This window comes from Nycticebus coucang, chromosome 24 (assembly GCF_027406575.1).
Source record: "Nycticebus coucang isolate mNycCou1 chromosome 24, mNycCou1.pri, whole genome shotgun sequence".
Taxonomy (NCBI): domain Eukaryota; kingdom Metazoa; phylum Chordata; class Mammalia; order Primates; family Lorisidae; genus Nycticebus; species Nycticebus coucang.
The window spans coordinates 3,387,113-3,402,241 of NC_069803.1; the positions used below are offsets into that span (position 1 = coordinate 3,387,113).

At 40.0% G+C, this 15,129-nt stretch overlaps 1 protein-coding gene across 1 annotated transcript in view; it reads right to left on the reverse strand.

Annotated features, from left to right (window-relative positions):
* Positions 1 to 11,117: 11,117 nt before the first annotated feature.
* The window catches only part of BAG4 (BAG cochaperone 4), a 30,128-nt gene continuing 26,116 nt past the window's right edge, over positions 11,118 to 15,129 (reverse strand). The window contains exon 6 of the mRNA XM_053578519.1: positions 11,118 to 14,443. Within this exon, the coding sequence (XP_053434494.1) occupies positions 13,958 to 14,443 (486 nt within the window). The 3' untranslated portion in view covers positions 11,118 to 13,957. The remainder of the gene's footprint in view (positions 14,444 to 15,129) is intronic.

Sequence of the window (15,129 nt, forward strand, 5' to 3'; positions counted from 1 at the left end):
TAGGATTTCCCACCCTCATGAACTTGGACTAGCTTGCTCCCATGAGTATTTCATTTTCTGCAAGACCTCAGTTCCTTTGGCTATTGAACAAGACACATTCCTATGTTCTAGCTAGAAGATAGGTCAAGGATTCAGGCAATGTTTTTTCAGTCTTGTTACTTTTACTGAAACGGAAAAAAAGGAAACAGAGAGGAAATTTTTATAACATATTCTCTTTACAAATCAACAGCCACATACAAATATCCACGTTGACTTAACCTTCTCCTCAAGTTTGTAACACCCAAATGGTTTCAGTTCTTTATGGACAGGATGAAGAAAGGCAAGACTGTGTCCTAGATGACTAGTTGACGTTATAGACTACAAGTTGCTAACATTTACTGAGCTCTATGTTCTAGCTGTGGTTGTAAGCAGCAACTTGATGAAGTAGATGCAATGGTTTATCCTTATTAGAGGTAAAATGTTTCACCCAAAGTCACACAACCAGCAAGCAGATGAGCCAAATTATGAACCCAGACAGTCTGACTTCACAGCCTGCACCTAAGTAAAATCAAAGTCAGGTAAGTGACAGAATTGGAAATTGAATTTCAGTTCTTTATCTTCAAATCTGCATCCTCTGTGTTCTAAATTTGAGGAACACAGGAACCCCTTTATGCTGTAATTATTGAGAACCCTAAGGACTGTTGTTTTTGGAGATTATATTTACCACTATTTCTTGTACTACAAATTAAAATTGAGACATTTAAGTTTTTTGTTTTTTGTAGAGACAGAGTCTCACTGTATGGCCCTCGGGTAGAGTGCCGTGGCGTCACACGGCTCACAGCAACCTCTAACTCTTGGGCTTACGCGATTCTCTTGCCTCAGCCTCCCGAGCAGCTGGGACTACAGGCGCGCGCCACAACGCCCGGCTATTTTTCCTGTTGCAGTTTGGCCGGGGCTGGGTCCGAACCCGCCACCCTCGGCATATGGGGCCGGCGCCCTACTCACTGAGCCACAGGCGCCGCCCGAGACATTTAAGTATTAATTCATTAAAAGCAATAGTAAGTGGGGTAAAGCGGCTCACACCTGTAACCCTAGGACTTTGGGAGGCTAAAATCGAAGGATCACTTAAGGAAAAGATGATAAACTGGACTTCATCAAAATTAAATACTTTTGCTCAGTTAGGAGAATGAAAAGACAAGCTATAGGCTGGGTTAAAATATTTACAAATGACATATCTGACAAAGGACTAGTGTCTGAAAAACAAAGAACTTTCAGCCTGATGTGATGGCTGGCTCATGCCTGCAATCCTAGCATTTTGGGAAGCCGAAGCACAAGGATAACCTGAGGCCAGGAATTCAAGACCAGCCTGGACAAGAAAGACTCCTATCTCTACAAAAAAATTAAAAATTAGCCAGGTGGCGTGCAGTGCCTGTAGTCCCAGCTACTCAGGATGAAACAAGGGGATCACTTGAACCCGGGAGTTTGAAGTTGCAGTGAATGATGGTGATGCCAATGCAGTCTAGCTCCAGAAACACAGCAAGGCCTGCCCCCCAAAAATAAATAATAAACATTCTCAAAACTAGTGAAAAGTGGGGGGGAGGGTGGAGGTGGGGCTAAATCTTAATTCCTTTCTTTTTTTTTTTTTTTTTGAGACAGTCTCAAGCTGTTGCCCTGGGTAGAGGGCTGTGGCATCACAGCTCACAGAAACCTCTAACTCTTGGGCTTACGCAATTCTCTTACCTCAGCCTCCCAAGTAGCTGGGATTACAGGCGCCCACCACAATCCAGCTATTTTTTGTTGTTGTTGCGGTTGTTGTTGTTTAGCTGACCCGAGGCGGGTTTGAACCTGCCAGCCTCCGTGTATGTGGCTAGCAGCCTACCCACTAAGCTATGGGCACTGCCCTAAATCTTAATTCCTAATACCATTCTTCAAAAAGAAGGGCTCAGAATAACTTATTCTAAGACTGGAATAGGAAATATCCAAGATGACCCAGAAGCATCTTATATGCCAAAAGTCTTTTTAACCCTGAAAGGGTTAAAAAAGTGAAGACTACAAAATGTCAAGAGGATATAGCCAACTGAATGAGCTCCCAATGGCCAAAGAAAAACATTTAGCAACAAAATAAATAAGCTGGTATTGGATCATAACCCAAAGTAAATATCCATTGAGTCTACACTAAAAAAATAACTGAACAGACAAATCTCCCTTGCAGAGAAATTCCAAATAATTTATATATAGATACTTTACTCTCAAAGAGCTGAAATATAATTCCTCACTCCTTAAGTGTGGAGCTGTGTTTAGGCAACATTCCCCCAAATAGTATAGTATGAAAAATGGAAAGGAAATCTGACAAACTACCTGAGCTAGGTGATAACATCAGCAGCATAAGTCACTGATATGATTGATGAGAAGGAAAAGTGAACTGTGTGGTCCAAACCCATAGCCCCAGTCTAATTACAAGAAAAATATCAGATAAACCCTAAAAGAGGAACATTCTAGAAAACACCTGACCAGTATTCTTCAAAACTATCAAGGTCATCAAAAACTAGGAAAGCCTCAGAACTGTCACAGCCAAGAGGCCCCTAAGGAGACGTGATGACTAAATGTAAGGTGGTATTCTGGATGGAATCCTGAAGAGAAAAAGGAAAATAGGTAAAAACTAAGAAAATATGAATCAATGACTTTTGTTAATAAGATTGTATCAGTATTGGTCCATTAATTATGACACATGTACAATACTAACATGGGAAACTGGGTGAAATATCTTGCACAGGTATTTCACAGACTAGAATATCCAGATGGCAAATAAGCACATGAAAAGATGATCAGGCTCTGTACCTGTAGCTCAAGCGGCTAAGGTGCCAGCCACATACACCAGAGCTGGTGGGTTCGAATCCAGCCTGGGCCTGCCAAACAGCAATGAGAACTATAACCAAAAAATAACCGGGCATTGTGGTTGGCACCTGTAGTCCCAGCTACTTGGAAGGCTGAGGCAAGAGAATCGCTTAAGCCCAGGAGTTGGACATTGCTGTGAGCTGTGATGCTACAGCACTCTACCCAGGGCGACAATCTGAGGCTCTGTCTCAAAAAAAAAAAAGAAAAGATGATCATAGTCATTAGCCATTAGGGAAATGCTAATTAAACCATACAGAGGCCAGGTGATGTAGCTTATGCTTATAATCCTAGCACTTTCAGAGATAGAAGCGGAAGGCCAAGAGTTCAAGACCAGCCTGGGCAATAAGACAAAACCCTACTTTTCTACTAGAAAAACAGAAAAATAAGCTGGGTGTGGTGGTGCCCACCTATAGTCCAAGCTAGTTGGGAGGCTGAGGCAGGAGGATCACTTGAACCCAGGAGTTTGAGCTTGCTGTGAATTGATACACCACTGAACTCTAGCGAAGACAATGGATCAATACCCTGTCTCAAAACACCAAAAAAACCCCACACATCTGTCAGAATGGCGAAAGGGAAAATAGTGACACCACCAAATACTAGCAAGGATACAAAGAAACTCAAACCTTCCTGGTGAGAAAGTACAGCCATTCTAGAAAAGTTTGGCCGTTTCTTAAAAAATTAAAACATGCCACTACCATGATGACCCTGAATAGCACTCCTAGGCATTATTTCATTTCAAAAGAAATGAAAACTTACATTCACATAAAAACCTACCTAAGAATGTACATATTAACCTAGCTATAAGCTTACTGCATAATAGCCAAAAACTGGAAACAATCCTTCCACAGGCGAATGCCTAGACAAGCTACAGCATATTCATTCTATAGATGACTATTCGCAATTAAAAAGAATTGACACATGAAACAGATTGGATGAATTTCATGAAAATTATGCTAAGTGAAGAGAAAAGCCTGTTTCTAAAGGCTTACATACTGTACCATTCCTGAAATGACAGAATTTAGAAATGAACAGATCAGTGGTTGCCATGAAGTTAGTATGGGGGGAAATGGGAAGTTTGTTGCTATTAAAAGGTCAGTAGGAGGGATAACTGTGGTGATGTATCCATGTCAGTATCCTGGCTGTGACTTTGCAGTCAAGTTTTACAACATGGAAGAAGCTGGGTGAAAGGTACATAAAATCTCTGTATATTTTATTTTGAGACAGAGTCTCCCTCTGTTGCCGTGAGTGCCATGGCATCAGTCTACTCACAGCATCCTCAGACTCCCAACCCCTGACTAATTTATTCTTTATTTGGAGAGACAAGTTCTCACTCTTGTTCAGGCTGGTCTCAAACTTCTGAGCTCAAGCAATCTTCCTGCCTAAGCCTCCCAGAGTGCTAGAATTACAGGCATGAACCACTATGTACCTGGCCTATTACTCCTTAAAACTGCATGTGAATCTATTATTTTCTCAAAATAAAAAAACTATAATTTTAAAAATACAGTACTCCCAGTTAAATATGAATTTTAGGGGTGGCACCTGTGGCTCAGTAGGTAGGGTGCTGGGCCCATATACTGAGGGTGGGGGGTTCGAACCAGCCCCAGCCAAACTGCAACAAAAAATAGCCAGACATTGTGGAGAACACCTGTAGTCCCAGCTACTCGAGAGGCTGAGGCAAGAGAATCGCCTAAGCCCAGGAATTGGAGCTTGCTGTGAGCTGTGATGCCACAGCACTCTACCAAGGGTGATAAAGTAAGACTGTCTCTTAAAAAAAAAGAGGGTGGCGCCTGTGGCTCAGTGAGTAGGGCGTCGGCCCCATATACTGAGGGTGGCGGGTTCGAACTTGGACCCAGCCAAACCGAAACAAAAAAAAGCCTGGCATTGTGGCTGGCGCCTGTGGTCCCAGCTACTCGGGAGGCTGAGGCAAGAGAATCATCTAAGCCCAAGAGCTGGAGGTTGCTGTGAGCTATGACGCCACAGCACTCTACCGAGGGCAACAAAGTGAGACTCTGTCTCTAAAAAAAAAAAAGAAAGAAAAAAAAGAAACATGAATTTCAGCTAAACAACAAATCATCTTTTAATTGGCTCATACGGATACTAAAAATTGTTGAAATTCAAACTTAAGTGGGAATCTGAATTTCAGCTGGCAATGCTACTCGGCTTTAGCCAATTTTGCAATCATATATTACAAAATAAAAGGATATTTAAGGGCTGGCTGAGAGAAAATGTGCCCTGCTCCCAAAAGTGCCTAAATTCTCATTCTTATCAGCTGACACACACTGTGCCCCACATTTCAACACGACAAATATGCCCACTACTCCCAGTGAGAAAAGCCACGTAGAGTGTAAAACAGTCCTATTTTTCACACCAGTGAAAATTTTCCAGTCCCCCTCCCAATTTCGGAGTTAAAATACCTATTCCCTACAAAAAATGTTATGAAAAAAAAAATTTTTTTTTTTTTTGAGAGAGACTCAAGCTGTTGCCCTGGGTAGAGTACTGTGGCGTCATAGCTCACAGCAACCTCCAACTCTTGGGCTCAAGCAATCCTCTTGCCTCAGTTTTTCTATTTTTAGTAGAGATGGGGTCTCACTTTTTGCTTAGGCTGGTCTTGAACTTGTGAGCTCAAGGAATCCACCCACCTCAGCCTCCCAGAGTGCTAGGATTACAGATCTCGTGAGCCTCCACGTCAAGCCATGAAAAAATAATTAAATAGAATCATCAGAAAGCATTTTCTAGAAACAATTTTGAACCTCCAGTGAACTAATATCATACTATAAAAAATAAAAGAATTTACAGGCGGGCGGCACCTGTGGCTCAGTGGGTAGGGCACTGGCCCCATATACCGAGGGTGGCGGGTTCAAACCCAGCCCCGGCTGAACTGCATACCAAAAAATAGCTGGGCGTTGTGGCAGGTGCCTGTAGTCCCAGCTACTCGGGAGGCTGAGGCAAGAGAATCCCTTAAGCCCAGGAGTTGGAGGTTGCTGTGAGCTGTGTGATGCCATGGCACTCTACCAAGGGCCATAAAGTGAGACTCTGTCTCTACAAAAAAAAAAAAAAGAATTTACAGACATTTCAGAAATATCTCTGTCATATTCCATGATAAAGATGGAAACTAAAAAAGAAAAAAGCAACTTTGGAGGAACTCTATTAATATTCAGGAAGAAGAAAACATCAAGAATCATTAACATTCTTAGAGATGTAACCACAAATAAGAAGAATCCCAAAAAGGAACACAGAAAACAAAAATATTCTTGGAAATTAAAAATGTGGCATAAGAAATGTAAAACTCAAGGAAGAGTTGGAAGATAAAGTTGCGGAATCTCCTACAATATACGCAAAAAGCAAAAGATGGCGGGGGGGAGGGTGGAGATAAGAAAATTAAAGAACCAGTCTACAAAAGGCCTTCAATCCAAATAGTAGCAATTCTAGAAAGTATTAACATAAAATACTAGAGTGGAAAAAAGAGGGAAATTAACAAAAATCAAAAAACTTTCACAGGATGTAAGGGAATGAGTTTCCAGAATGAAATGGGCCCAGCAAAACATGAACCACACCAAAGTTAGGAAATTTCAGAACAGAAAGGACAAAAATATCCCACAAGCTTCAACAGATAAAAATCAGGTTTTATAGCTCATACCGATAGTCCCAGCACTATGGGAGGCTAAAGCAGGTAGATTGCCTGAGCTCAAGAGTTCGAGAGCAGCCTGATCTCTAAAAATAGCCAGGCATTGTGGTGGGCGCCTGTGGTCCCAGCTACCTGGGAGGCTGAGGCAAGAGGATCGCTTGTGCCCCAGAGTTTGAAGTTATTGGGAGTTATGACGCCATGGCACTCTACCGAGGGCAACAAAGTAAGACTCTGTCTCAAAAAAAAAAAAAAAAATTGAGTTTTATACAAAAGATTATGAATCAGAATGGCATATGCTTCACAACAGCAATTCTGAAAACTATAAGATAATATAGTATGTTTTCAAAATATTTAAGATAATCATTTCCTAGAAATCTATACCCAGCCAAACTATTAAATCCAGTGTTTGGGGCGGCACCTGTGGCTCAGTTGGTAAGGCGCCGGCCATATATACCGAGGGTGGCGGGTTCAAACCCGGCCCGGCCGAACTACAACAAAAAAATAGCCGGGCATTGTGGCAGGCGCCTGTAGTCCCAGCTACTTGGGAGGCTGAGGCAAGAGAATCACTTAAGCCCAGGAGTTGGAGGTTGCTGTGAGCTGTGTGATGCCATGGCACTCTACCGAGGGCAATAAAGTGAAACTGTCTCTATAAAAAAAAAAAAAAAAAATCCAGTGGGTAGAACAGACATTTTCAAATACAGTAGAACGTCTATAAGTTGACCACCCAAGGGATTGTAAGGTAGGCGACATAAGGAACTAGGCCTGCTGAACTGATATGTACATGTGGTGCATGTCCGGTGGTCAATGAAGAGAGGTGGAGGTTCTACTTAGGTTCTACTCCAGTTTGCTCAGGCTGGTCTTGAAATTGTGAGCTCAAGCAATCCACATATATATATCTTACTGTATCTAAGATAAAAAAAATTATTTATCCTGTGCAGCACCTGTGGCTCAAAGGAGTAAGGTGTTGGCCCCATATGCCAGAGGTGGCAGGTTCAAACCCAGCCCCCCCCCAAAAAAAAAAAAAAATATTTATCCCCTACTCTTTTTCCAACAAACTACTAGAAAATATGTTCCACCAAAATGAGGGAATAAATGAAGAAACAGAAAGACACAGGAAACAGGAAACCAACATAAAAGGCAAAAGGAATCACCAGTATGGATGAAGAAAGATCCCAGGATGACACTGCACCAGAAACCTGCCAGCCTGCAGGCTCCAGGATAGACTTCTTCAGGAGTTTAAAATTAATAAAAATACCTCTGAGCATATTGTAAGAAAATTTAGTCAACTGATGAAGGTCAAATTACTCATAAGTACATAAGCAAACACAGCAAATGTAACCAATATAACAAATGATTAATTTCAGGGAAAACAAAGAAAGGAAAAATAATCAGTTTACTACATGGCTGAGTTCTAATTATTATTTACATGGTCATAATAATAAACAATGAAATTACCATATAAATGTATCAAGACGTTAGAAAGATAGGACTGAGATTGTGTGTGGTAGGGGCAGGCAAATAAACTTAAATTCTCATCCTCAATAAAAGAAAAGCAGTAGAAAAAATTGATAAATCAAGAAGAAGCAATAAAGTTGTGTTATTTAAAAATATAGAAATAGGAGTGGTACCTGTTGGCTCAATGAATAGGGCACCGGCCACATATACTGAGGGTGGTGGGTTCAAACCCATCCCCGGCCAAACTGCAACAAAGAAATAGCCGGCCATTGTGGCGGGTGCCTGTAGTCCCAGCTCTATGGGAGGCTGAGGCAAGAGAATCATCTAACTTTTACACTGCCGGTGGGACTGCAAACTAGTACAACCTTTCTGGAAGGAAGTGTGGAAAAACCTCAAGCTAGACCTCCCATTTGATCTGGCAATCCCATTACTGGGCATCTACCCAGAAGGAAAAAAATCCTTTTATCATAAGGATTGTACTAGACTGTTTATTGCAGCTCAATTTACAATCGCCAAAATGTGGAAACAGCCTAAATGCCCACCAACCCAGGAATGGATTAATAAGCTGTGGTATATGTACACCATGGAATACTATTCAGCTATTAAAAAAAAATGGAGACTTGGGCAGCACCTGTGGCTCAGTGAGTAGGGCACCGGACCCATATGCCGAGGGTGGCAGGTTCAAACCCAGCCCTGGCCAAACTGCAACAAAAAAATAGCCAAGCGTTGTGGCAGGCGCCTGTAGTCCCAGCTGCTCGGGAGGCTGAGGCAAGAGAATCGCTTAAATCCAAGAGTTAGAGGTTGCTGTGAGCGAGTGACACCATAGCACTCTACCGGAGGGCGGTACAGTGAGACTCTGTCTCTACAAGAAAAAAAAAAAAAAGGAGACTTTACATCCTTTGTATTAACCTGGATGGAAGTGGAACACATTATTTTTAGTAAAGCATCACAAGAATGGAGAAGCATGAATCCTATGTACTCAATTTTGATATGAGGACAATTAATGACAATTAAGGTTATGGGGGGGAAGGAAAAGCAGAGAGAGGGAAAGGGGCGGGGCCTTGGTGCGTGCCACACCTTCTGGGGGCAAGACATGATTGCAAGAGGGACTTTACCGACCAAATGCAATCAGTGTAACCTGGCTTATTGTACCCTCAATGAATCCCCAACAATTAAAAAAAAAAAAAGAATCATCTAAGCCCTAGAGCTGGAGGTTGCTGTGAGCTGTGATACCACGACATTCTACCAAGGGCGACAAAGTGAGACTCTGTCTCAAAAAAATAAATAAATAAATAAAATTAAGAAGAAGCAATACAATTGTATTAAAAATATAGAAATACGGGCGGCGCCTGTGGCTCAGTCAGTAGGGCGCCGGCCCCATATACCGAGGGTGGCGGGTTCAAACCCGGCCCCTGCCAAACTGCAACCAAAAAAAAAAAATAAATAAATAAATAAATAAAAATATAGAAATACATTGAAGCCAGGAAAGGTGGAGCATGCCTATAGTCCCAGCTCCTGGGGAGAGTGTGGTGAGGGGAACATTTGAGCCCAGGAGTTCAATTGACCGGTCCGGTCAACATAGCAAGACCCCACCTCTAAAAAAAAATTTTCTTTTAAATTAACAAAACAAAACTCAAAGTGATTGTTGCCCCTAGAGAAGAGAAGATGAAAATAGAATTAGCAGAGAATGTTGCTTTTCATACAATTAAGTTTTTAAACTCATAACTTCTATGAACTGAGGTAAACTCCTTTTTTCAAAAGAGTAAAAAAATATAAAAATAAAAAATCAAAGATGAAAAAGAAAAGCAACTATTCTTCCTTCAAAAGCTATTTTTAAAAATGTCAATTTAAGTCTGGTGTGGTGGCTCACACCTACAATCCTAGCACTCTGGGAGACTGGATTCCTTGAGCTCACGAGTTCGAGACCAGCCTGAGCAAAAGCAAGACCCCATCTCTACTAAAAATAGAAAAACTGGGCAGCGCCTGTGGCTCAGTCGGTAAGGCGCCGGCCCCACATACCGAGGGTGGCGGGTTCAAACCCGGCCCCGGCTGAACTGCAACAAAAAAATAGCCGGGCGTTGTGGCGGGCGCCTGTAGTCCCAGCTACTTGGGAGGCTGAGGCAAGAGAATCACTTAAGCCCAGGAGTTGGAAGTTGCTGTAAGCTGTGTGAGGCCACAGCACTCTACCGAGGGCCATAAAAAGTGAGACTCTGTCTCTACAAAAAAAAAAAAAGAAAAGAAAAACTGAGGCAAGAGGATCACTGGAGCCCAAGAATTGGAGGTTGCTGTGAGCTATGATGCCATGACAATCTATCCAGAGAGACAGCTTGAGACTCTGTCTCAAAAAAAAAAAAAAGGGTGGCACCTGTGGCTGAGTGAGTTGGGCACCAGCCCCATATACCGAAGGTGACAGGTTCAAACCCAACCCCGGCCAAACTGCAACAAAAAATAGTGGACATTGTGGCAGGCACCTGTAGTCTCACAGCAACCTCTAACTCTTGGGCTTAGGCGATTTTCCCAAGGGAGGCTGAGGCAAGAGAATCGCCTAAGCCCAAGAGCTAGAGGTTGCTGTGAGCTATGATGCCACAGCACTCTACTGAGGGCGACAAAGTGAGACTCTATCTCAAAAAAAAGTCAACTTAAGGCCAGGCGTGGTGGCTCATGCTTGTAATCACAGCACTCTGGGAGGCCAAGGTGGGTAGACTGCTTGAGCTTAGGAGTTAGAGACCAGCCTGAGCACAAGTGAGACCCCCTCTCTACTGAAAATAGAAAAACTAGCTGGGCATTGTGGTGGGTGCCTCCCAGGTACTCAGGAGGCTGAGGCAAGAGATCACTTGAGCCAAAGAGTTTGAGGTTGCTGTGAGCTATGATACCATAGCACTCTACCAAGGGCAACAAAGGGAGACTCTGCCTTAGGAAAAAAAAAAATGTCAATTTAGTCTATATTGTTCAACTTTTTTTAGCCTGCCTAACTTTAACTATGATTTACATTAACCAACTAAAGAACTATTTTCAAAACACAATTTCTGAAAGCATTTAAAAGACTTATGTACCAACATGTAAGGACATGTGGAACCCATCCCCTAGATATTTCATTAGGGCTTTAAATATCTATATTGGCATTTATATATGGGACAATGGTTATTATTATAAAGAAAACAGCTGTGTTTATCATGCCAGGTCTTAAACTTTATTCAAGATTTTGACAAGATGATCCCCAAAGCAATATAAATGTAGACACTTTTAAAAAGTCCAGATGTGAAATTTCAAGAAAATTTTGGATGCAGTCTACAGTCAATATTATGTCAAAAGTTGAACCAATTCTACAAATCATAAATACTATTTTCCTTCTTAAGTTCATTATATTTTCTGAGTCATGTTACCATCTTAGTTTCTAATCATTGATACCAGTATTTGGAATCATTTATAAACATGGTTTAAGATCTTTAAGTTCTAAGTTTGTACTAATCCTGAATATTATTACAATTTGAAATATAAATCCAGAAGTGACAACTCTTCTTTAGAGAAGAATTCCAATTACAAATGTAGAAGGAATGAGAGAAATAGAAAATCACCATTAGAACACCACAGTAGTCATTGCCACAAGCAAGATCTGCCAATGGATAAATAAAATGGGCAAAACTTCAAGCAGAAACAGGACATTTGCATAGTCTCAAAGTATCTCCAGCAAATATTAATAATTACAAGAAAAACATAGTAAGTTTACAGTAGAAAATCCTAGCAGGTATCACGCTAGCATAGTGATCAAACATAGTTAACAACAACACCAGAAATACATGACATCAGGAATCCCATTTTGATACACTGTCACAGACTGGAGGACACAGAGGAGACATGACAACTAAGTGCAAGGTGGGATCCTGGATTAGTGAAAAGACTCACAAAAATCTTACTGTTTAAATTCTCTACAACAGTTAATAGTATTGTATCAAGGTTAATTTCTTAATTTTGACAAATGTTCTATGGTTATGTAAGATGTTAACATAAGGGGAAGGTGGGTAGAGGAAACATGAGAACTCTATACTATTTTTTTTTTTTTTTTTTTATTTTGGCCGGGGCTAGGTTTGAACCCGCCACCTCCGGCATATGGGACCGGCGCCCTACTCCTTGAGCCACAGGCGCCGCCCGAGAACTCTATACTATTTTTACAATTCTTCTGTAAGTCTAAAATTACTTCAAAAACTTAAAAAACTGTTTAAAATCATACACACATATATGTATATAGTGTGTGTACATATATATATGTATATATAAGACTTCATGGAAATTGGCATCGTGGGCATTCAGTCAGTAAAACAGTAGTGTTCTCTTCAGGATTACTCATTGTCTCACTGGTAACTTAGCTTTAAAGTCCTCCCCCTTCCATATTTTTAATCTCAAGTATAATTTTCTAATTTCATAGAAAAGCCTTTTTTAAACATTCCTACATTAGGACAAAAATTAAAATCCAAGAAAAAATATCACCATATTAATCACTCATCCCAACTATAAGATGCAGCTAATATTTTTACTATGTTTCCTCTCATCTAATGTGGTTTTGTTTTTGAAGAATAGAGATAGCTGACAGATTTAGTATCACTAATAGGCCTGGCAGTCTAGGAAAAAAATTACCACTTGGATATTTTATGAAGAAACAGTTGTTTTTCTAAGAACAGATACTGTATACTAAAACTCACCTCAGATGTAAAAAGTAAGTTACATACCTAAGTCTCTTCTAAGTAAAACCTCTTCAATACCCTTTCCTTAAATTTGGCTCTAAAATGACTGTTAATAATGGTAAGAACATCGTTTTATGAAACAGGCAATTCTATCTATGCAATTTACTTTAAGGAAATAAAGATAAACATCAAATCTACATTTAAAAGAAGAAAATAATTAATTTCCTATTCTAACTATGGCTGATTCATTCCCTGAGCATGAATCCCCTTTTACTCTCATTTATCTATAAACTGAGCTGAATCTGCTCAGAGGGATCTTGACAGTGAAACTAATCTTAGATGGAAGAATGGTATTACTAAGTAACTGTATTTATTACTTTTGCAGTCATTATTTCAACTTACTGTGGCATTTAATGTATCACAATGCTGTCTATGGAAGCAGCAACAGTGAAAAGATTATATGTTGTTAAAAAAAAAAAAGGGTAAATTTTAAAGTGGATCTTTACCAAAATACAATAAAAAAGCAAAAAAAAGAAAAATGTCCACAAACATTTTTATTCTATGTCAATGCCATTTCCAAATTCACCTTTCACTACCACCATGAGATGCAGAAGTGGTAAAAACACTAACGATTTATACAACATGGGAAACAAACAATTTACCTCAGGAAATCACTACACATTGCAATATATTCAAGAGGTGAAAAGATATTTCATTCAGAATAGCCATACTATCTGGCTGTCAATATAGTCTCTCGAATAATTAAACATATTACTACAAAATGTACCAAGAAGTAGAAGATACTCTATTTGTGAACTGTAAATAACAAAAGGAAACAGAGGTCCAAAAAGGCTAAAGTCTAAGCTGTAATTTACACATGAAGTGTATGCCGAAAGCAGTCACAATATACAAAAATGTGACAAATAATCCAGATGTTTAAAAAAAACAGATTCTGTTTTTCTCAGATTATATCCAGTCTCCTCTGGTAGATTTCTGATAAGCCTGTTTCTCATAAGCCTGTATTTCCCTCCTGCTGTTAACAAGCAGCTTACAGATATCCGTAAGTTTCTTAAGGAGTGAGTCTACTTGGCAGTATCTTAACTCCATAGTTCCCTACTACATTCATTCGTCTGAAAACTGAAAGCAACTCTTAACTAAAATGTTTTTCCATTCCTTTGCCAGTCTTTTCAAATTTTAAATCAAAGGAAAGTTGGAATGTATTGCTTCTTGTCACCAACAGTCATTTAGAAAAGAGGGTAATTAACCAAAATCAAGAGTTCTTTGGTCAAGTTAGTAACAGGCTTCCACTTTGTTCTAAATCCTTTCATAATCCTTTTTTTTCCAATTTTTCCAGTATGGCCTGAATCTTACAAACAGCCTCTTTCCGGGCCTGCCGGACAGAGTCCTGGCCCCCAGTTTCAACTGAATCCAGTTCCAAAAGTTCCTTGGTTAGCATTTCTTCCAGAAGCCAGTAAGCTTTGTCTGTCTTTTTTCCTACAAACTCTTCTACTTCTTGTTCAAGATACTGGACCTTCTCCAGGACATGTATGATTTTTTTAATACTTGGGGGAGTACCTTCATCTGAAGATAAACCCTCTTCAGGAAGATTATTACTTTGATCTTGATTGCTGGGATGTTCGTTGTTGGCATTACCATACAGCTGAGGCTCAGCACTATACTGGACTTGGGAATCCAAAAGATCTGAATTATCATTGTTCATTGTCCCCGAAGATTCATACTGATGGACTCTGCAAGGAAAGTTGTGCCGGTTCATGCCTTGATCTGATTGGCTATAGGGGTATGTGGAATCCTTGGAATGCGAGAGCAAAAAGGGGAAGAAAACTTTTTTAATGGAAATCCATTAACATCAGATTTATTAGCCCACATCTTTCACATGACCAGGAAGGTACATGAAAAGATACCCCACCAGTAAAAATCTAGACTTCCCTCCTTAATTATTTGAGAAAAACACCTTCCTAAGAAGATAAGGAAGTGCCCTATAAAGTAAAAGGCAGAGAATTCCTGAGTTATGACTGGAACCTACCCTAAGGCAGGTTGTCATCATGAGCACCTCACAATCCATCCTCACCACCTCACAATCCATCCAGTGACTTAGTAAGAATTAGATAGTTTTTCCCCTAAAGGGTTAAAACCAAAAAAAAAACCTTGAAAAGGAACAGACCACAAGCAAATGATTTTCAAGCCTATTGTTTTACATACAAGCTAATATGGCAGATATTTCACATTAGTTTTGCCTTATGTCTACAGAGTGAGGTAGGAAAACACAACCCTTATATTTAATATTCAGGTAAAATTACAATAAACAGAAAATGTGTTATTTTTCTGTCTCTTAAAAAAAGGATAGGAACCTAAACCTTCTCTAAAAAAATAAAGTCTAATTAAAAAAAAAAAAAGAAAGAAGCTGGGCTTAGGTAAAAGCAATAGGTAGTTGTTACCAACTTTTTGCAATTAACAGAGACCAATGCAAAAAACTCC